Below are 20793 nucleotides of genomic sequence, written 5' to 3' on the forward strand. Positions count from 1 at the left end.
CAGTGTTTCGATTCAGGGTAGAGGATATGTTGGTGCCCACCTTCACCACCTGCGGACGTTCCGTCAAGAATTCCAGGTGCTCAGTCCCAGGTCCTGGAGCTTGATGACAAGTCTTGAGGGCACTATGGTATTGAATTCTGAGCTGTAATCAACAAACAGCATTCTCACATATGTTCCTTTCTTATCCAGGTGTGGGAGGGCAGTGGCTATAGCATCCTCTTTTGACCTGTTCTGGTGATACACAAACTGCAGTGGGTCTGGGGTGTCAGGCAGTGAGGAGGTGATGTATGCTTTGACCAGCCGCTCGAAGCACTTCAGGATAACATGATATGTGAGGGCAACGGGGCGGAAGTCTTGCGGGCAACTGACTCTGGGTTTCTTAGGAACAGGGACAAAGGTGGTTTTCTTAAAGCAGGAAGGAACTATAGACTGAGCTAGAGAAAGACTGAATACCTCAGGAGCTTCACCAAAACCACACAGGACAGCTGGTGACGGCCCGTCACCTGGTGCAGTGGCAGTGCTGTCTGTAGATCTCGGTCAGAGAGCCCTGCGAATCCTGCACGCCGCTAAGATGGCCGCCCTCTGCCTGCAGTCACGTCTGACCAGGGCTCAAAGCGGTACGAGCTGGAAGACAAAAACATGGCCGCTCACCCTGAAATCAGCCAATCACAGAAACGCTCTTGCATCGGGGGCGGGGTTTTGGGCGAGATTGATAACTTAACTGCCCAGTAAGAATAAGGGTTTCTTTTTAAATTCGCAAAAGAGCCATAGGCCGTTCTTTCCATTGACCCGCCTAGTGTTTCATCCCCCGGAGATCGACAGCTATTTTACCCAATAGGGTAAGCGTGTGCTCGTGTAGTGCAAGACGATTGGTGACTGTTGAAAACGTCATCTCCTGTGGGCGGAGAAAGCGCGTATAAGACTTCACCACAAAGGCACAAAAGGTGGTCTTGGTCGCCATTTTGTAGAGTTGCTCGAGTAGTAGCCTTATCAGTGACGCATTCGACTAATTTGTTCTGTTTAGTAAACCTTAATTTTTTTTATTATTATTATTAATAACACAATCAGTCAGGATGTCTCGGGACAGGTTCAGAAACCGCGGAGGCTTCCAGCGCAGGGGAGGCGGAATGCGGGGCGGAATGGGGGGTAACCCCAACTTCAGAAACCACAGCCAGCACCCCTTCCAGAACCGGACCCCGCAACAACAGCAGCAGCAGCAGCAGCAGCAGCAGGCGCCGCCGCCGCCGACTCCGCCGAGCCAGGCCCCCCCTCAGACCCCGGGCCTGCCGCCGAACCAGAACACCCCCGCGAAGCCTCCGCCCCAGGCGAACCCGCCCGCCGTCCCGGCCGCACAGCAGCCCCCCGGCCCGCCCAACAAGAGCACGCCGCAGGCCCCCGCCGGGCAGCCCAGGATACAGTCTCCCCCGCCGAAGCCGGCAGCGCCGGGGGTCCAGAACCAGACGCCGAACAAGACCCAGCCGAAGCCGGGCCAGGCCAGCGAGCTGAAGCCGGTCCCGCCGCCCAGCAAGCCGGTCCCGCCGCCCATCAAGAAGACGGAGGCGCCGGCCCTAGCGGAGCAGCAGCAGGTCTGTAAGGGCGTCACACAGGCGAGTACCCGCCGCGGAGTGAGGCAGCAGGGCCTCCGAGCACAGCCTTTACCGGAAAGGCCTGGTCAACACGACGGAGTGGCTGGTATATTTCAGCTTCCTGGCCTGTGAGAGGCAGGTGAAGCTGCGCGCACGTACGGGTTGTTGTTTGCTAAGATGGAGGCGCTTCGCGCTCGATAGCTGGGCCTGTGAGTGCGGCTCTAGAGCTGGCGGTGGGGGCCGCCCGGACCGGCCGCGGCTTTCCCCTTGGGCTCGGGAGCCGGTGGGCTCCGGGGAGAGGCTGTCCGCGGTGCAGGGTTGCCGGGTGGCCTAAGGTGTTTTTTCCCCCTGCGGCGCCGCCGCCATTTTCTCTGCGCGTGGAGGCGCGGCCGTTGGCGTTTGAATGAGCAGAGGCTCGCGGGAGGGCCCACCGTGCCGGTCCGGGTCCACTAGCCCAGCCCGGTCCGGTTCGGTTTTATCGTCTTGTCTCCACATCTGAGGCGTCCCCGGACTGAGGAGCTAGCGGCTGTACAGTGCGCTTGGGCCCGTCTGTGGGGAGTCTGCATGTTCTCCCGGGGCGCTGCAGGAACCTCATGCCTGCTGAGGGCTGGGCGTTACTGATCACTTCCTGCTAAGCCCATCTGAGCTGTTAGGGTTAACTGTGTGTATGTGTAACTCTTGGCTAATTCTGGCCTGTTTGGACCGGTCTCTTGCAGGAGCTGAGGGCCACCCTGTCTCTGCTGCGCAGGCCCGGGGAGAAGACCTACACCCAGCGCTGCCGGCTCTTCATCGGCAACCTGCCCAGCGACATCTCCGACGAGGAGTTCAAGAAGCTGTTCGCCAAGTATGGCGAGCCCAGCGAGATCTTCATCAACAAGAGCAAGGGCTTTGGCTTCATCCGCCTGGTGAGAGCTCAGCGCCGCCCTGCGAGATACCTGTCCGCCGAGCGCCCCGTGGGCTCTGTGCTCACAGCAGCGCTCTGTTCCTCTGCCCCGCAGGAGTCGAGGGCGCTGGCGGAGATCGCCAAGGCCGAGCTGGATGACGTGCCGATGAAGGGGCGCCAGCTGCGCGTGCGCTTCGCCACGCACTCGGCCGCGCTCTCCGTGCGCAACCTGTCGCCTTTCGTGTCCAACGAGCTGCTGGAGGAGGCCTTCTCGCAGTTCGGCCAGGTGGAGCGGGCCGTGGTGATCGTGGACGACCGCGGCCGCTCCACCGGGAAGGGCATCGTGGAGTTCGCCTCCAAGCCTGCGGCTCGCAAGGCCCTGGAGCGCTGCACCGAGGGCGTTTTCCTGCTCACCACGTGAGTGTCCTTCCGGGCAGCCCAGCTCCGGCCGCGCCTCCGGCATCGGTCGCACCGTGCCGCGGTAACGGTCCCCCTCGCCTCTTGCAGGTCGCCGCGGCCGGTGATCGTGGAGCCCCTGGAGCAGTTTGACGACGAGGATGGGCTGCCGGAGAAGCTGGCCCAGAAGAACCCCATGTATCAGAAGTGAGTGGGGGGTCTCCCTCGTGGTGCGGGGGGTTTCCGCGCTGGCGGCGGGGCGCGCTCTGAGACCTGTGCTTGTCCTCGCAGGGAGCGCGAGCAGCCGCCGCGCTTTGCCCACCCCGGCTCCTTCGAGTTCGAGTACTCGCAGCGCTGGAAGTCCCTGGACGACATGGAGAAGCAGCAGCGGCAGCAGGTGGAGAAGAACATTCGTGAGGCGCGGGACAAGCTGGAGAGCGAGATGGAGGACGCCTACCACGAGCACCAGGCCAACCTGCTCCGGCAAGGTCCGTCCCCGCAGGCCCGCCCGTTCGCTCTCGCTCTCTCGCTCTCTCGCTCGGCCGAGGTCACAGCCCCCTCTCTCCGCAGATCTGCTGCGCCGGCAGGAGGAGCTGAGGCGCATGGAGGAGATGCACAGCCAGGAGATGCAGAAGCGCAAGGAGATGCAGCTGAGGTGAGTCTGGCCTGGTCTGGTCTGCGTCCGGAGTCGATCTGACCCAGCCCCCGTGGGGAGGGCGGCGGTCGGTCTGTCCCGCAGGTGGGAGGGGGGGTGCAGTTCGAGGTGTGAGCGTGTGCTCCTGTCCCGCAGGTGGGAGGGGGGGTGCAGTTCGAGGTGTGAGCGTGTGCTCCCGTCCCACAGGCAGGAGGAGGAGCGGCGGCGGCGGGAGGAGGAGATGATGCGTCAGCGCGAGATGGAGGAGCAGATGCGCCGCCAGCGGGAGGAGTCCTACCGGATGGGAGGCTACATGGACAATGTGAGTCGGAGGCCGCGGCCCGCCAGTGTCCACCTGCGGTTCTGTCTGGAGCCCCGACTGACCCGTGTTTCTCTTGCAGAGGGAGCGCGAGATGAGGCTGAGTGGAGGGGGCTCCATGGGCATGTCAGGTAGGTTGTGTGCCGCCCGGGGGGGTCTGTCCAGGTTGTCACCTCAGCCAGCCTGGTGTTTCTCAGCCTGTTCCAAGCTCACGTGCTCAGGCCGATAAGAAGCAAGCGGACCATGGTTGTTTTGTTGAGCACATAGCTTAAAGCCTGTGGTCTGAGGGGCAGAAAGAGGTGCCCTCGTGGTCTTGATTTCTGCCCTCTGCTCTCATCCGCAGACATGCCCTTCGGCTCACCCAACCAGAAGTTCCCCATGGGAGGGATGGGCTTCGATAACCACCAGGGCATGGGGGCTCCTGCAGCGGGCGGCATGGGCGGCGCCATGATGCCTGCGGACATGGTAAAGTATTCCGGGCGGGGAGGAGGTGGTAGGACAGCCTCTAGCGTATCGGTCACTGTTGCAGTCAACACTTCCTTTCTCAGCAAGAGCGAGATTCAGGATTCTGTTTCAGTGCTCGAGGTGTGATGTGGTGGTCCTCCTTCACTCAGCGCTCCTGTGGTGCGGACCGTATCACGTGCAGTTCAGCCTACCTCCAGTCCCTCTGAGGAGATCAATCTGTACTAAAACTGAAGCTGGTTGTCTTTAGGTGTTGTACTGGGTCTGTGTGCGATCCTTGTGTTGGTAATGGAGGTTGTTTGCAAGTCCTGTCTGCGAGCGCTGGGAAGACAGGCGTGATTTCAGCATAGAAGAAGGCTGGCAGCCCCAGATCTGCACAACATAAGGTTACAGATGACCGGAAGCCATTGGGACCATCTGGCCTGTTTGTCTTTGGATCAATAGCCTTCTCTCATCCAGCTGTCTCTTGAAAGAAGCAAAGTACTGCCTTCAGCCACATAGCAGAGTAGCCTGTTCCACTGCTCTCAGCTTTCTGATGAAGGGCTTCCTTGTTTCAGGTGCCAATATTTTTATATACCGTTGGTGCCAGACTGCTGCTGCGAAGGAAATTAACTGGAAGTGGTCAGAAGTTATACTGCCCTTTTCTGACTGGATGTACGAAACGGGTGATCAAAGCTGCTGCACTAGAGGCCCTAAACTGGCTCTTTTAATGGAATGGACACCTTCACAACTGATTGAATATTTTCATGTGTGAAATGAGCTGGTTGTAAATTTTAGTGTTCTGTCCTTATCAGTTGTGCCTCCTTGTGAATCAGTACACTTTAGAAACGTAGCAGACTGACATAAATTAATCTAATTTTATAATTTTGATTCTAGGAGCCACTACTGAAGATCTAACAGGGAAACTGCTGTTTCCTGTTAAGAGCTGTCCTCATCCATGTAACATTCTGAAAATACTGTCATCAAGCCATGCAGGGTTTCTTCTGATCTTAGCAGCTCTGGACATTCTGCAAGGCTGAGTTGTCCGTACTGGACTGGGATGCCTCCAAGTGAAACCAGGCTGCTAGTTTTCCTCGGGGGATCCTCCAAACTAATACCCCACTCTGAGGCACTGTTCTGTGCCGCAGATGAGCCCCTGCAGGTCCTCTGGCTCTGTGTAGAGTAGGGTTGTTATTCCTGGTGTCTGCTTTTTGTAGAATCCATCTGACCCCAAACATTTGATGTAAAGCATTTTATGCGAACCAGAATTGATGCATTGTGTTCCGTTGCTAGTTGCCTTGGGGCATGAATGAATGAGCAGCACAGTGTCCTGTGGACTTTCCCCGACTGTGTCCTAGCTTCTAGCTCCTACCTGTGCTGAAATCGGCTCAGGGCCTCTCGGAGGGCACGCCCAGTGGCTCTGTGGGGTGGGATGGGACAGCTGAAGCACAGAGAAGAAAAGTCTGCCTTTTTTGTTGCCTTACTGCTTTTCTGTGATTTTAGAGAATTGTAATCTCAAACAGTAACTCTGTAGCACATCAGTGAATCTGTTTTCTTACTCAAGTTATGCTCTGTTGCCATGTGTGACTCGTATTGCATGCATCTCAATCTTACCTGCACAAATCAGTTTTAGTACAGATTGACCTTTTTATGCCGTTTTATGCAGCTCTTCTTCCTCCAGTGCAGTGTTGAGTACAGTTTCTCTGTACACATCTGAAGGGACTGAGCTCTGCAGTCTTCATATTTCACTCCTGTCGACTGCCCTCAATTCTGAGGTTCTCAAATCAGTGTGGACTGGCTGAGCAGTGTCTGATTACTAGTTTTGAAAACCTGAATTTGATTTCTATACCAGAATGCTTTCAGTGATGAATTCTGACTCCAGTATATCTTCCTCATCTGCACTCATCAGCGATTCTAAATCTCCTATATGGGAATGTAATGTAGTTTGATTGTGGTGGTTCAATTTAATAGTGAAACTTCTGTAAAAGTGGCTTAGTGTGACCACAGGGATCATCTTAGGGATCCTGTCTGATCCTCTGACACTGTTGTGTGGAAGGAGCAAGACGAACCCAGTTTGTCAGTTCAGGTGTGTTCAGTGTTTTGTCTGGTTATTGAACTGTTACAAACCACTGTAACTAGAAAAGACTAAGATGAAAATCAGTCTGCAAAGGCAGCAAGCACATCAGTCTAGGTGTGTTATGAGTCCTGTCTTTAAAGATGTGATGCACTTTGCTAACCTGCAGTTTCATGTCTCCGCGTCAGCATTCTGCAGTACAGCCAGAGCACTTCTGAGTGAGCAAAAATATTTGCACCAGTGGAATAATGACCGGTTGATAGGTCTGCATTCTGCATGTAGTAAATCCTACTTTTCTTAACCTACGTCTGTAATCCAGCTGGTTTTGCCTGGTAAATAAGACCAGGTTAATTGGATACATCGGGGGGGGTCTGTACCTCAGACTGGTTGCTGTTTTACCGGTCTTTTACAGAAACGTGGGTACCGCTGTACCTGGCTATACCCCGAAGACCAATACTTAAAGGTTGATTTCCATTGAATTTTGGAATTATTCCAAAACTTCTGTACTGTTTACTTCTGATTTTACTGTATTTAAGAAATGCAAAATCTCAAAATAGTTTAGACATTTGTTTCCATCTGTAGATATTTAACTTGCCAGATGAGCACTGCTTTTCCGAATGCCACACTTGTATCAGCTGTACTTGTGCTCTGCGGGACACTTAATGTAGACAGGTGTGATTGTTTTTACTGGGAGGTGGGGGATGATGCAGGTATTCCTCATGAAATATGAAATCACAATTAACATTTAATAAAAGTACAGGCTGTAGTTAGACCTGGAATCTGGCGTTGGCTGGATGAAAAGGTTGAAGAGTAATTTAAAGAATTGTGAACTGTTTTTTATTTGTTTTGGGGGGGGGGGTGGTTGGAACTGTACTAAAGGCAACTGGACTGGGTGGTGCCCTCCATTGGAAAGTCAGGCCTTTTATTAAATGTTTTCCCCTTCCTCCCCACAGTGGCGTAGCTCAGAGCTCGTGGCATGCTCAGCAGGCTGCAGCAGGACGTAACTAATGCAATCATTGCCCTTTCTTCCTTTTTTTTGTATGTCACCTGTGGCACCTGCGGATCTGCGTGTTGGACTGTTTCGACGAACCTTTGCTCCGGACTTTAATCTTCTCTTTGTTCTTAACCGGCTTGTGAACACGCCGTACCGTCCCTCCTCCCACCCCTCTCTCGTGTGGACTCGAAACGCGCCTCCTTGTAGCGCAACGAGCGTTTCCCCCAGGGGGGGCCGGGGGGGCCCAGGGGTATGGGCCCTGCAGGGATGGGTCCTGGGAACCCCGGCTTTGGCCGAGGGCGTGAGGAGTTCGATGGGCCTGCCAAGAAGCCCAGATTCTAAACACTCGATGTGCAGTGGGGAAATTGCCATGACCCAGTGCTTTGTGTAGGGCCTGTTCGGAGACCTCTCACCCCATACGTCAGTGTTTAAACTTTTGCATTTTATTCAGACTTTTTATGGCAGTTTCTTTTTATTGAGTTTTATTTTGTATTTGAAGTAGTGTGTAAATGGCTCCCAGTCTCCTTCACCCTTATCATTCCCTCTTCAGCTTAATAGTTTTCTGTGATGGACTCATGGTGAATTTGTAAGTAAACTTTATGGCTGTGTATTTTTGTGCCATTTCACATTTGAATTATGTATCTCTTCTTTTTAAAGAAATTACAATAAAAATGTAATTCCGTCTTTACATTAACTTTGTTCCAAGTGTTTCAGTGCAGAAGTGGGATTATGCAGTGTTGGTACTGCTGCCCTTCAGGATGCAGCAACTTCAGTTCAAACCTGATAAAACACGAACTTTGACGTAGCTTTTAGAATTGCGGAATCACCCCCCTTGGGCGTTGACCTCTATTCCTTGATGAGAAACAGGGAGACTTGTCTAAAACTGAAGACTTCTCAGAATAAAAGTCTAGCTTGTTTGATAGCTGGAGACGATGTAAGCCTGCAAAAGTTTAACTTCATGTTTTTTACGTACCAGGTGTTCAGCACTGTGAGCGTTTCATGTTCCTTGCTGAGCTGTGAGGAAGATGTGTGTAAAAAAAGCGTGCATTAGTAAATTACATCAGTCAAAGGCTTTTAACATTGGCAAGCTGTAAAGCTTAATTGCTGCACTGTAAGCAACTGGCTGTACAATACTGAGCTATTTCATCTGTTTCAGTGCTCCCCTTCATGCCAGTGGCTTATCTGAATGCATGATACCTGTAAGCCGTTTAAGGGCGTGGCTGCCATGGTGTCCGTGTCGGTACCGTGACCGGAAGCCACTTGGAGCTGTGCTTGTTGAGGGTGAAAGATCAGCTCTGGTGGGTGTCTCCAGTGTGTTCTGCAAACTGCAGACCTGGCAGCGCTGAGTCTGTAAGCAATTCACTTCAGCCTTCTGGCAGTTATTTACCTTAAACTTACAACAACCAGGTTAATAGCAACAAATGTTTAAAAAAAAATTACCAGCACTTTGATTTGCCAGATTTTTTTAAATCTGTGATGGTGGCCTTTAATTTGGCGTCACTGAAATAACGCCTGAAGTGCAGTATATGTGCTTGTCTGCCTGTCACTGTCGGCTCGATTAATTCAACAGGATCCTCGGAGCTTGTGTACTTGCAGCTGGAGTAGCAGTCTGCTGTGCACTTTGTGGATTACATGATTACTGATAATATCCCTGCAGTATACCATTACACAACAAACTATCAGCTCTATGACCTTGAACATGGCTGATTTTAAAACCTTGACTCTTGTCTTTTTGGTAATGGATTGTGAAGGAAAAGTGCACGTTTTCAGATTTTAAGTGTTTAAAACCACTGGGAAGTTCTCTGCCAGGAGCTCTGTACAGCTTGGGTGCAGTTTAACAAGCAGGAATCTGTCTGTCCGATCTTGGAGTAAGTGGTTTTTATGTCTGTTCTTGGTAAAAATTTGCTAACGATTCAGCCTCTGATGTAAGCTTCTTAAGAAAAGAAGTATTAGTCTGTAACCCTGGGAGTAAACAAAGGGTTTGTATACATAGTTCTGCAAAAGCTCCTGACATTTGTAAGCCAGCAGCTCAGGAGTGACCCACTGTCTGGCTACCAGGAGCAGAGGTACCAGACCTGTAACCTCAAGGGAAAGGGTTGTAAGTTTTAGAGGCTCTCCGTATCCAGCACCTCGTATCCCCTGTTCTCCCCGTTCTGTTGCATCACTGTAACTTTTTTTTCTCGACAGGTTACTCTCTCGTGTCTGTCTTGGCAGCTGCTGGTAGACTAAGGATCCCAAAACTGCTTGATTCACCATGTGAACGAGCATGAGGACTTCAGGCTGAGTGGTCAGCTGTTTATAGTCCATCAGTGAAAGGCAATTTCTGAGGGTGATCTAGATTACAGCCCTCATACAAGCGTGCTGGCAATGCTATTCCAGTTAAAGCAGGGGCCTTAAGATTTTAGCAAGTCCATTGGGTCTCGAGTGGCCAGAGGCTGCGACCTGAAAATACTCGACAGGCGTTCCAGTGGCTATAAGATAATCCAGTTTGACGTATAAGGTGCACTTCCAATGTCTGGAAAATGTGCTGTACAAAACACTTGTTTATGAAACTGCAGATAAGATCTTTTGGATGTTTGATCCCAGAACGTTTCCTGGAGCTGTGATTTGTATTCCCAAACCATAACTGAGTCTTTGCCTAGGAGAGTTCCAGGTGAAATTGTGAAGATCTGAATGATTGCAAGATGCATTGTGTTTATAAACATGGATAAAACGTGGTGCAGTTAATATTTTGCCAGAGCAGAAAATTACTGTGCTAATTCTGCAGTTAAAATGGCAGTAACGGCAGTGCAACACTGAAGATGCAGCACCTGCATGGCTGCATTGTGGAGATGGGTCAGAGGGGTTGGGATGTATGCCAGGTGCACAGCCTGCATAGCTTCGACAACACCTAGTACTTCTGGGTTTTAGTTTTGGTGGAATCTGTCTTCCCCAAACTGAACTGTTCCTGCAGTTGTCTGGGACTCGCCTGGATTTTCTTTGGGACAGGCTCTGGGCAGACAGGCCCGGGCTAAAGAGCTGACAGCCAGCCGTCGGGAGAATCGTCTCCAGATCAGTCAGCATAGCAGTGTGTGCTCTAGATGAGCCTCTCACCTGGACCTGTAGAATCGGGGATTCAGGTACTGGTGCTGTCAATCTGGTAGATTTGCTCCCTTATCCTCCTGGTTACCCAGACTAGCCTGCTAATTTCCTGAACTGGGACCTGCTCTTGCCTTTATCTCCGGAAGGAAGGAATGCTTACATGGGTAGAGTAGGATTTTGCAGGCCAGTAACTTCTGTATGGCATGCGCATTCACTTAAACGTAGGAAAATACAATAAAACTAAAGATTTGTGACAGGATGGGCTTCTGTATGAACCGGCCTGGATGCAGTTTTCCCTCTGTAAATCATGTCTTTATTAAGTGTAGGACTGGGTCTTTAACACTTGATTGGGCTGGATACAAGAGCCATTTAAAACTGTCAAGCTGGTTATACGCTCCCATTGCAGTGTACAGCCTAGCTTATATAGCGTAACGGCGTATATGAATAAGGAGGTTGAAGAAAATGCAAGCTTTCTGCATGTATTCTTGTGCGTTTTTCAGGCAATATTGAATGTTCCCACACCAAGCTGACAAGAATAGAGCCTGCAGCTTCCCTTTATTCATATGTGTAGCTTCCTGGTAAAGGGTAGACTTCTGTAAGTCTTGAGCGCAGTGCCCACGGGGCGCTGGAGCAGCGCGCGGGGCCGCCCCTGCCGCGCGCTCCTTGGCACGTGGGGCGCCGGTGCACCGCCGCGCCGCCCCTGGCAGTTCAGGGCGTTGAGGATCAGTAGTTCTACAGCAGGCAGTGGACATTAGAACCTGGACTGTAACACGTCAGGATCAGAGCTGCAGAGAGGTAAGTCGTTTTTCCCGACGCTCAAATCTAGTCCTCTTTTCCTCCCGTGTCATTTGTCCTGTATTCCTGGGTTTCTGGCATCACACTTCTGAAACCGGAGTCACAGTGCAGAACACCTTATTCAGTTGCGTGAAACGGGTTGTGTGCTTTTTCATAAACAGGTTTGAAGAGCATACAAAAGGATTTTAAGCAAGCTTGGCCAGTAGTACTTGGAGCAGTAATTCATCCTCTTTCTGCGCAGTGCCTGAAGTATTCAGTTTTTCCCCCCTCTCTGTAGCTGTCTGTCAGGACAGCTACAGACTGTCACTGGCTTGTCGATGGGGGCTGGGAGGTTGGGCTGTAATTCAGTTTGAAATACTGAGCATCTAAGCTCTGTGTGGCTCATTAAATCTGCTCAAGTTACATTCATCGAGCAAACGTCAATCCTAGCAGAGCAAGTCTAGGTGTGCTGTACTGCTGTAATTTGTCTACATCAGAGGAGCTAGTATGAGCTTCTCACTTGTGCTGATAATGCTATTTAGTAGTTAAATTTAGTTTTGTAACTAGTTTCAGTTTTTAAAGTTCACATTTACTTTGGTTATACACTTGTCCTAAATAGTATTGACAAAGTTGTATTTCGTGCTGTTTAAGCATTACCGGTTTGGTAAAACTTTTGTATCGGTGATCTGCAGCTTAGAGATGCTCAAACCTATGAGTAATTGTGTCTTGTAGGCTTTGTGATGTTTCTCCTGACCCGAAAAACATTGGGTATTGAGGATTTTTCTTTTGTAAAAAAGTCAAATGCACAAGTTTCACCAAAATGCACAGATCTGGTCATTCTAGCGGTGTCCACTCTGACTCTAACTCTTCTGTACAGCCTGACCTTTAGTGGTCTTTGTGTCAGAGCAGCAGAGATGCAGCAGGTTCTCTGGCGGATACAGAAAGACCCAGTAAGGGGGGGGGGCGAGTGGGTATGTTGGCAAACCTGGACCAGACTGGGAGTCAGTGCTGGGCGGGTGGGTTCTGCAGGGCCAGTGACAAGCCACCCTACCTTCTGCGGGGCCCACTGGAGTACTTGTGTACTTCGCAAGGCTTACAAATTCAAAGTGCGCTGAACAGTGCTGTCTGGTAGTAATGTTGCGTAGTCCTGTGGAGCGGTAATCTGAGGGAGGCTCGTGTTCTGGTGCTGCAGCTTGCCTGTCCCTCTGGAGCCATGTTGGTGCACCTGGCTGTCCCGTGCCGTCGTGACGCTTGGCAGCAGGGGTGTGGTGATTTCACTGCGTCCCTTTTGAGTGGGGGGAGTTCCACTGGTTTCTGCACTGTACTTCCGAGTCCTGTCCAGTGGACACGGGACTTGTTCAAAACGTGTGCCAGCCCATCATGTCTCAGGAGTGTGATGCCAGACGAGTGGGCCAGGGTCTTGGAAGAAATGCTTCAAAGTGACTTTCAAAAGTTTACTGTCAGAGGTGAGCAATCACTTGAATATGGAAACGAACTTCACAAAACGATGGGTGTGTTACATCAACTAGACATTATGCTGTTTTTAGTCAATCCAAATTAAAATTAAGATCTCTATAATTTTATTCTTGAGGTATTGGCAAGCAAGATTTTAAATGTGCAACTTTCTCTGCATGTTTATAGTCCAAACCTATAATTCAGACCAGCCTTTATTCCCTTCCTTTTGATTGTTTTTAGAGGTAATCCTCCCTGATGGGAGTCCAGGGGGTCCAGCCTGCCTCCCCCTGTGCTCTGGGTGTGCAGTGTCCCTGCTAGGCCACAGCCTGTTGCAGTGTCGCACAGCTGTGGCAGGGAGCGGTCACCACGCCTGCAGACTCCTCCCTGTGCCCTAGTGGGCATTATTGTAGCCACTCACCTGCCAGAAGCGCATCGCATACAGGGCCGCTGCCGCAGTCCTTATCCCCTCTGTACAGGGCTGCAGGACTGCCCTCTAGTTTACTGCCCCTCAGCAGTACAGAAGGGTCCAGGATGTGCTCGTCCAGGGTATAGTGATGTTGGCCCCTCACTCCCAGGCACTCTGCTGACTTGTGTGGTTCCCTTCCTTTTGCAGGTGCCGCAGCTGCATGGAGGGGGCTGAGGGGTCTGGAGCTGCACAGAAAAGGTCAGTGTTTCTCCTGAGCTCCAGAGGCTGCAGTGTTCTGTCTTCCATCACCTGCTCGGGGTTAGTTTCACCACTGCTTGATCTTTGACCGTTACAGCACAGATTTCAGCTGAGGGAAGGACATGAGGAACGTCTGGCTCTTGGTTGCTGGTAGCTCACCTAAGAATTTGAGCCTATGGTTGAGGACGACTTGTAGCAATCCTGTTGGTTGGTGATTTAGGCCCTTTTTAGTGACTTCAATTCTGAAAACTAAAATGGGGACCTGGACGAAGCCATGCACAACCCTTGCGTGAAGGGTCTCCAGTTCCTACCCAGAACCATACTACTTCCTCCATTTCCAGTTTAACGGGCGGAGCTGGTGGTGGAGTCGTGGCTAACTCACTGACTTCACTGGTGTGCTGTTGTCTCTACAGGATGGGTATGTTGAGACCTGAGGAGATGCGTGTTTGGGACACGGCAGGCATTCGGACCACATCTGGAGCAGGTGGGACAGACCGCTGGGCCATAATGCACCTCTAGAGCAAGCAAACTGGGGGGGGGGGGTCACTGGGTGTCCCACTAGGATGACATGCAGAGGTGGAGGCAGCTAGTTCCATCGAGTGGCACAGGAGAGTGAAAGCACTTCCACTGAAGTGGGTCTGTCTTCCACAGCTGGTGTTTCCTGCGCAGACCTGACTGGGTTCCACAGCCGGCGGAGCCCCACAGACTGCGAAGAGGATGACTGCTCCGTTACCATTTCAAATAAAACTATGAAAACCATGCCTGCTTTCTGGTTTCATTTTAAGAACAATATGTACTTGCTGCAGGGATCACTCTAAGGGTATTTGGACAGTTGCAGTGTTTAGACGTTTTATAGGAAGTGACTTTGCTATTCTGAATTGCAGCTGGTGATGAGTGTGGTGTAACTGGGAAGCAGCAGCTCAATTGCTGCTGCAGTGAATTTGGCACCAGCTGACCCTTCAGTATAGCCTTGTGGGCATCTCCAGTGGAAACGGGACGCAAGATTGCATGATGTGGAAATCTTGTTTCGGAGAACGGGTCCACTGCTGAATAGGAGTGGTTTAACACCGATTGTAGAATGCAAGGCAAGCTGAAGCCTATGTACTAGAATTGAGATGTAACTCCAGTAAGGTGTTCTGATCCTGATTAAATCATCTCTATTTTAGCATCAGATGGTTAGAGCAAGAGTCATAACTGAGCAAGGCTACAAGAAATGACTTGTGATGTTCTTGACCGTTAAAAGAAAATGAACAAAGGTAGCAATGAATTCTAGTCTGCACGTCAATGGAAGCGTAGCAGGCGGTGTCCGTGATGGCGAATGATCTGACTCGGAGGCCGCAGAGCAGCGTGAGCAGTAAAGGTGTGGAGCACTCATACTGGACGACGGATTTAGAGCAGCCTGTTGAAAACTGTCCTCGCTCAGGTGCGGAGACGTCCGACAAAGTCAAATGGGAAACTAGCTGAGCGGCCACAACCCGTTCCAGGACTGGAGAGATGGAGAAAAGACGCTGGAGTGATGCGAGTGCTGGGGGTCCTGGCAGGGTGTTACTTGCAGACGAGATGGCGGCAGGCTGTCAGGCCAGCTTGCTGGGACTTGGTGCTGATGTGGGGGGGGACAGCTGGAAAGTAGCCCAGCATAGAGATGTAGGTCTAGGACAGGCAGGAGTTCTTTGTGCTACCAGTCACACAGGCAGGATCAACAGCAGCGACCGGTGCCAGATGAGCTCGATGTCCTTTCATCTGTCATCTTGTCATTTGCCTGAGAGTCACTGCAGGCCTCTTTTCAAAGACTGATGTCTGCGCTGGGGGGGCAGGCAGGTGGCAGATCATCCGCAGGGCCTCTGGCTCTAATCAATAATTAACACCGAGTTCAGGACATGAATAATTGATCGCGGCAGGCTGACTAATTAGAGGGCGCTGGGGGAGACAGCAGGGGGGGGGTGCTCCTTGAGGAGAGGAGATGGACGGGACGCCAGTGGACCTGGGTGTCGGTGCAGGAGGTCGCAGGGATGGCCGGCCGCCCCCGCTGTCTCGCCCCCTGATCCGGACTGCGCTGCACGGTGGAACCCGTGCCCGAGACGCTCCGAGGCTACCGCCCCCCTGCTGCACCAGGGTCCCTGCCCGCCGGCCCCGCGTGACCCCCCTAAGGTAAGACGAGACTTTAACCACACACCCCGCGGTCCTGCCCTGGGGGCTGGGGTGTGAGCGGACCTGCCTCTCCTCCTGCTTCACAATCTGTCACCTGGAGCCCACCGGTGTACCCCTCCCCCTGCCCACTATCCCCCTGCTCACCCCACCTGTACAAGGGTTGACTCTTTCGGAGCAGGGGCCCGTGTGCTGGTGAGGACCCTCCAGCCCCTGGGTCTGGACCCCTCCCTGGAGCTCCCCCTCTCCCTGCCTCACTCCCCTCCCTGTCCCTGTCCCAGCAGGCTTGGGGGGGCTGCCCTCTTCACTCGGGGAGAGACATCGCTCCTGCAAGGCTTTTCCAGGAACTGCTGCGCCCCCCTCCGGAGGCACCCCCCTCTGCCAGCGGAGCATCTACTGCAGTGGCCCCCACCAGCCTGTGCCGTGCCTTCGTTGCCATGGAAACCCCCCCTCCCCCAGGGAGGGGCGCGGGGGGCACAGCCGGTGTACTCCCACTTCGCCTCTGTGCTGAGACCTCGGGTTCCTGACAAACCTGTGCTGCGCCCCTCGGTCCTGCAGTACCGGCCCTGTCCAGCTGGCGGCACTCTCTCGGTGCGGGGGACCTCCTGCCTGCGCTGCCCCCCTCCCGCAGCTCCCATCAGCCCCCCCCAGCCCCGCACTCAACTGCACGTGTTCCTGCCCACCGGGGCAGCCAGCGCGGCAGAGGGGGACGGCGAGTCTGTGGACGAGGGGTTCATGGAGGACCTGGACAGCAGGGTGATGTCCCTCTGTCTCCAGCAGGGGGAGCTCAAAGGCGGCACCGACCCCCCCTCGGGCAGCCCCTTGCTCATCTGAGCCACTCGCAGCTCCACATGGTGGCCAGGAGCACTTCCGCGCCTCTGCTCAGCCATCGCTGTCGTGGAGAGACTAGGAGACACCCACTGCTTTCCTGCTGTAGGACTCGGGGCCTTTCACACATTGACGGGTCTCTGCAGAGAAGATGACAAGCAGGAGTCTGGAGTCAAGTGTTCTGATCCTGAAACACACGGCATCAGGCTCAAGCGTGACACCAGGACATGAGGACACAGGCGGGCTCTAACCTGGACAACTGGACTATTACATTCCTTTCACTGTTAACCACAGGGAGTCTGTCAGAAAGAATCAAATATTTGTTTTCAATTTTCCGTAACATTAAATACAAGAAATGTTAATTAAAATTGTTTTTTTTTTCATACAAATGTTATTATTCTTAAGAATAAAACTTACTTTATCGTAATTTTTACTTTTTACTTTGACTGTAGCCCCTATTGTAACAGACTGGTCTACTGCACTGGGACTGTAGCTCCTATTGTAACAGACTGGTCTACTGCACTGGGACTGTAGCTCCTATTGTAACAGACTAGTCTACTGCACTGGGACTGTAGCTCCTATTGTAACAGACTGGTCTACTGCACTGGGACTGTAGCTCCTATTGTAACAGACTGGTCTACTGCACTGGGACTGTAGCTCCTATTGTCACAGACTGGTCTACTGCACTGGGACTGTAGCTCCTATTGTAACAGGACTGGTCTACTGCACTGGGACTGTAGCTCCTATTGTAACAGGACTGTTCTACTGTACTGGGACTGTAGCTCCTATTGAAACAGACTGTTCTACTGTACTGGGACTGTAGCTCCTATTGTCACAGACTGGTCTACTGCACTGGGACTGTAGCTCCTATTGTCACAGACTGTTCTACTGTACTGGGACTGTAGCTCCTATTGTCACAGACTGGTCTACTGCACTGGGACTGTAGCCCCTATTATGACCCGGCGTGTTACAGCCCTACTGTAATGGCGCTTTTCTCTGCTCTGTATGATGTTTCTGGGGGTGTTGACACTGCGCGGCGACCCGCCCCTCTCCCTCCCTGCCGCGCTGGGCTCGGCGCGATCATGGCGGCGCTGTTCACGTTGATCCGGGTTCTGCTCGGGCTGTTCTTCGCGCTCACCGGAGCCGTCAAGCTCACCGACAAGATATCGGAAGGCGTGTTCCGGGAACTGGTGAGTTCTCCGCGCCACTCGCGGGAGCCCACGGCGTGGCCGAGCTCCGCGTTTCACCGCCTCCGCCCGAGCGCGTTTCGCACAGCGCTGCAGCCACGGAGAAACCGAGCCGCCGTTCTGTCATCCCCGAGCGCCACGCACAGAAACACCCGTGTTCGTGGCAGCCGTTCTTCCACGATCCACGGTGTGTTATCCTGCGTGTAACATTTCCTTCTGGGCACGGTCGTGTGTTTCCGCCAGCGTAGCGCGGGCACCAGTGGGCACCCACGCCCAATGAACACTGAGCAGACGCCGCCTCGGGGTCATGAGAGCGCGGGTCCGCATTGTCAGATGGGATAAAAAGTTTCAGACCCTTTCTTGTTGCAAACGTACCGGGCGCAGGGATGTCGAGCGAAACCCCTGGCCCTGCGGTGACTGGCCACACGGTGGCGGTGTTGTCTGTCTCTTTATTAACAGTATGACCGTGCAGCGGTGCCACAGGGTAATAATAATAATAATAATAATAATAATAATAATAATAATAATAGTAATAATAGTAATTGCTTACACTTATATAGCGCTTTTCTGGACACTCCACTCAAAGCTCTTTACAGGTAATGGGGATCCCCTCCAGCACCCCCAGTGTGCAGCCCCACCTGGATGATGCGACAGCAGCCATAGTGCGCCAGAACGCTCCCCACACATCAGCTCTCAATGGGGAGGAGAGCAGAGTGATGAAGCCAGTTCAGAGAGGGGGATTATTAGGAGGCCATGATTGGTAAGGGCCAATGGGAAATGTGGCCAGGACTCCGGGGTTACACCCCTACTCATCTCAAGAGACGCCCTTGGATTTTTAATGACCACAGAGAGTCAGGACCTCGGTTTTACATCTCATCCAAAAGACGGCGCCTGTTTACAGTATAGTGTCCCGTCACTATACTGGGGCATTAGGACCGACACAGACCGCAGGGTGAGCGCCCCCTACTGCCAGTTGTGAGTTGCAGAGTGGTGGAGGGTGGGGGTGGGTGGGATACTCTGCAGATTTTTGCTCTCGTGTCGTCTCCAGGCTCAGGCCGAGAGACTCCGGTGCTCTGGGGCTGAGGGCACGGGTAGCTGTCACTGGGAATGTCCTCTCTCCCCAGCGCTCCCAGTTTGTCCAGTTCGCGGAGGTGTTCCCACTGCGGGTGTTCGGTCTGAAGCCGGAGCCTGACCAGTACCTGCTGGCCACGGGCTGGACCGAGCTGGTGGCTGGGCTCCTGCTGGCGTTTGGGCCGAGGAGACTGCAGGAGCTGAGCAACTTCACGCTGACCGTTGTCATGATGGGTGAGACACTGGCTGCCACACTGAGATATTGACCACCACACTGACCAGCACTGAGACACTGACCACCACACTGAGACACTGACCACCACACTGACCGGCACACTGAGACACTGACCACCACACTGAGACACTGACTGCCACACTGACCACCACACTGACCGGCACTGAGACACTGACCACCACACTGACCGGCACTGAGACACTGACCACCACACTGACCGGCACTGAGACACTGACCACCACACTGAGACACTGACTGCCACACTGACCACCACACTGACCGGCACTGAGACTGACCGCCACACTGAGACACTGACTGCAAGATTGACCGACACACTGAGACACTGACCTCTGCACTGTCCAGCACCCTGAGACACTGACCACAAGACTGACTGACATTGACACTCAACTTTTATTGTCTTGTCAAATCATACAAGAATGTCTGTGTTGTAAGAAGGGATTTCATGCCTGTGCTGTTTTTGAACGTGCTTGCCTGTGCTGTGGTGATCAGCCCCACCAGCAGGGGGCAGCAGTGTCTGTGTACTGTGGAGAGTGTGGCCCTCAGCCCTCCCTGCGCTCTGGGCTTGCAGCAGTGGTGGCACCTGTCTGTTTGTGACCTTTCAGTGCAGTACTGAGCAAGGACATTAACCCCTCCGTCTCTGTCTCTCTGCCAGTGGCTCTGTTCACTCTGCTCAAGCTTCAGGAGCCGCCAGCTGTCTGCTGTCCAGCAGCTGTCTGCCTCGGCCTGCTGCTGCTGCTCAACCTGCGTGGCCAGGGCCGGCAGGTCAAGGCCAAGTCAGAGTGACCGCATGCTGACCTCCGACCGATTGACATCAGTTGACACACTGACCTATATCTGTGGGACCTGTCTTCCCCCATCACTGCCAGGAACATGCCATAGTGTTGATCATCTAAGCAATGATGATGTCACTTTATTTGCATTATGACATCACGACCCAGCCACCAATGAGCTCTGAGGACTTGGATTCCATAGCCTCTGATTGGCTGGATCTGGACCAAAGTCTCTATTTTGTGCCATATTGTGTTCTAATCTCTTGAACATGTCTGAATTATTGTCAGATAAAGGTGCAACAACAGCACATTACTGAAAACGACAACTTTTCTGCAAGATGTTTGTCAGCCTTTTTGTAAAGAAAGTTGTTAGTAAATAAAACACTGTGAGTGAAGCAGAGCTCCGAGTGTTGTTTTTCTGCTTCATATTCCTGATGTCTGGCTCCGCCTACTGCAGCTGGGGGAAACAAGCAAAGACACATGAAACATTTTGTGTGACAAAAAGGAAGAGATGCGATTCTGTATACAGAGAGATTGTTTCACATCATGTTGTCTTGATGGACAGGTTTCCAACCTGACCACACACACGCACAGCAGACACACACACACACACTTGTACTCCTGTCACTGTGAGGGCATCTTCAGATTCTGTTACCAAGTTCATGATAATACATGCCAGCAGACACACAGTCGTGCACAGTCAGTCACACAGATCCACAGGAGCACAGAGCTCCTGATGACAGCACTCGAACCCTCACAGTCCCAGGAGACAGAGCTCAGGCTCGAACCCGCGCACAGCCCTCTGGGTAGAGACCCTGGGATAGGCCCAGGATGCTGCGGGCGGTTATGTCTCCCGGCTGGCCCGGGGGTGCCTGGGGTCCCCCAGGAGGAGCGGAGGAGACAGACAGGCAGCCCGTCGCCACTGCGCCCCTTGGGGGAGAAAGAGTTTAGAAGGTGGAGGGGTGGAGCGTGTCGCCCGTCCCCCGCCTGCAGGACGCGGGCTTGCTCTGAACACAAGGGGGCGCTGTAGCGTGTGGACCTGAGGAACACACCCTGCTGGTCGTGGGGCTGTGTGGGCGGCCCTGCTGGCCTCCAGGACAGGCGCAGTCTGGTCTCAGGGAGGGAGACTGGCTGGAGGCCACCAGACTCGCAGCTGTGCCCAGCTGGGGCTGACACGGCGGTGTCCCTCTGTCCCACAGTGTTTCAGCTAACACCCTCCTCTTCATCCAGGTCAG

At 52.9% G+C, this 20793-nt stretch overlaps 3 protein-coding genes across 5 annotated transcripts; all 3 read left to right on the top strand.

Annotated features, from left to right (window-relative positions):
* Window positions 1-923: 923 nt before the first annotated feature.
* On the top strand, window positions 924-14060 carry sfpq (splicing factor proline/glutamine-rich). 3 transcript variants are annotated; one of them, XM_088602376.1, is made up of 12 exons: window positions 924-1607; window positions 2303-2491; window positions 2585-2886; window positions 2977-3072; window positions 3157-3353; window positions 3436-3520; window positions 3707-3821; window positions 3901-3949; window positions 4162-4283; window positions 13251-13301; window positions 13715-13785; window positions 13953-14060. In XM_088602376.1, the coding sequence occupies exons 1-10, from the start codon at window positions 1074-1076 to the stop codon at window positions 13275-13277; spliced, it is 1716 nt and encodes a 571-aa protein (XP_088458502.1). In that variant the 5' UTR covers window positions 924-1073; the 3' UTR covers window positions 13278-13301; window positions 13715-13785; window positions 13953-14060. The 3 variants fall into 3 exon arrangements, with proteins under 3 accessions (XP_088458502.1, XP_088458501.1, XP_088458500.1); XM_088602375.1 differs by having other exon boundaries at window positions 924-1586; window positions 7535-13301; XM_088602374.1 differs by having other exon boundaries at window positions 925-1607; window positions 7535-13301.
* A 1201-nt stretch (window positions 14061-15261) lies between these two features.
* LOC148649551 (uncharacterized) lies at window positions 15262-16632 on the top strand. The gene is made up of 2 exons (XM_088604916.1): window positions 15262-15361; window positions 15508-16632. Exons 1-2 carry the CDS (start codon window positions 15262-15264, stop codon window positions 16278-16280), a joined length of 873 nt encoding a protein of 290 aa, XP_088461042.1. The 3' UTR covers window positions 16281-16632.
* A 672-nt stretch (window positions 16633-17304) lies between these two features.
* On the top strand, window positions 17305-19953 carry LOC148649552 (transmembrane protein 35B-like). Its single transcript, XM_088602398.1, has 3 exons — window positions 17305-17464; window positions 18586-18766; window positions 19441-19953. The coding sequence occupies exons 1-3, from the start codon at window positions 17357-17359 to the stop codon at window positions 19569-19571; spliced, it is 420 nt and encodes a 139-aa protein (XP_088458524.1). The 5' UTR covers window positions 17305-17356; the 3' UTR covers window positions 19572-19953.
* Window positions 19954-20793: the final 840 nt, after the last annotated feature.

The sequence above is a fragment of the Lepisosteus platostomus genome, chromosome 13 (genome assembly GCF_059453375.1).
Source record: "Lepisosteus platostomus isolate fLepPlt1 chromosome 13, fLepPlt1.hap1, whole genome shotgun sequence".
Lineage (NCBI taxonomy): Eukaryota > Metazoa > Chordata > Actinopteri > Semionotiformes > Lepisosteidae > Lepisosteus > Lepisosteus platostomus.

Excerpts from the sequence above, each read along its gene's own strand:
- sfpq (XM_088602374.1), top strand. The coding sequence starts at position 1,074 with ATGTCTCGGGACAGGTTCAGAAACCGCGGAGGCTTCCAGCGCAGGGGA. Across the intron at positions 2,492-2,584 it reads GCTTTGGCTTCATCCGCCTG|GAGTCGAGGGCGCTGGCGGA; the intron begins GTGAGAGCTCAG and ends TCTGCCCCGCAG. Across the intron at positions 4,284-7,534 it reads CCATGATGCCTGCGGACATG|CGCAACGAGCGTTTCCCCCA; the intron begins GTAAAGTATTCC and ends GCCTCCTTGTAG.
- LOC148649551 (XM_088604916.1), top strand. The coding sequence starts at position 15,262 with ATGGACGGGACGCCAGTGGACCTGGGTGTCGGTGCAGGAGGTCGCAGG. Across the intron at positions 15,362-15,507 it reads GATCCGGACTGCGCTGCACG|CGGACCTGCCTCTCCTCCTG; the intron begins GTGGAACCCGTG and ends CTGGGGTGTGAG.
- LOC148649552 (XM_088602398.1), top strand. The coding sequence starts at position 17,357 with ATGGCGGCGCTGTTCACGTTGATCCGGGTTCTGCTCGGGCTGTTCTTC. Across the intron at positions 17,465-18,585 it reads AAGGCGTGTTCCGGGAACTG|CGCTCCCAGTTTGTCCAGTT; the intron begins GTGAGTTCTCCG and ends CTCTCTCCCCAG. Across the intron at positions 18,767-19,440 it reads GCTGACCGTTGTCATGATGG|TGGCTCTGTTCACTCTGCTC; the intron begins GTGAGACACTGG and ends TCTCTCTGCCAG.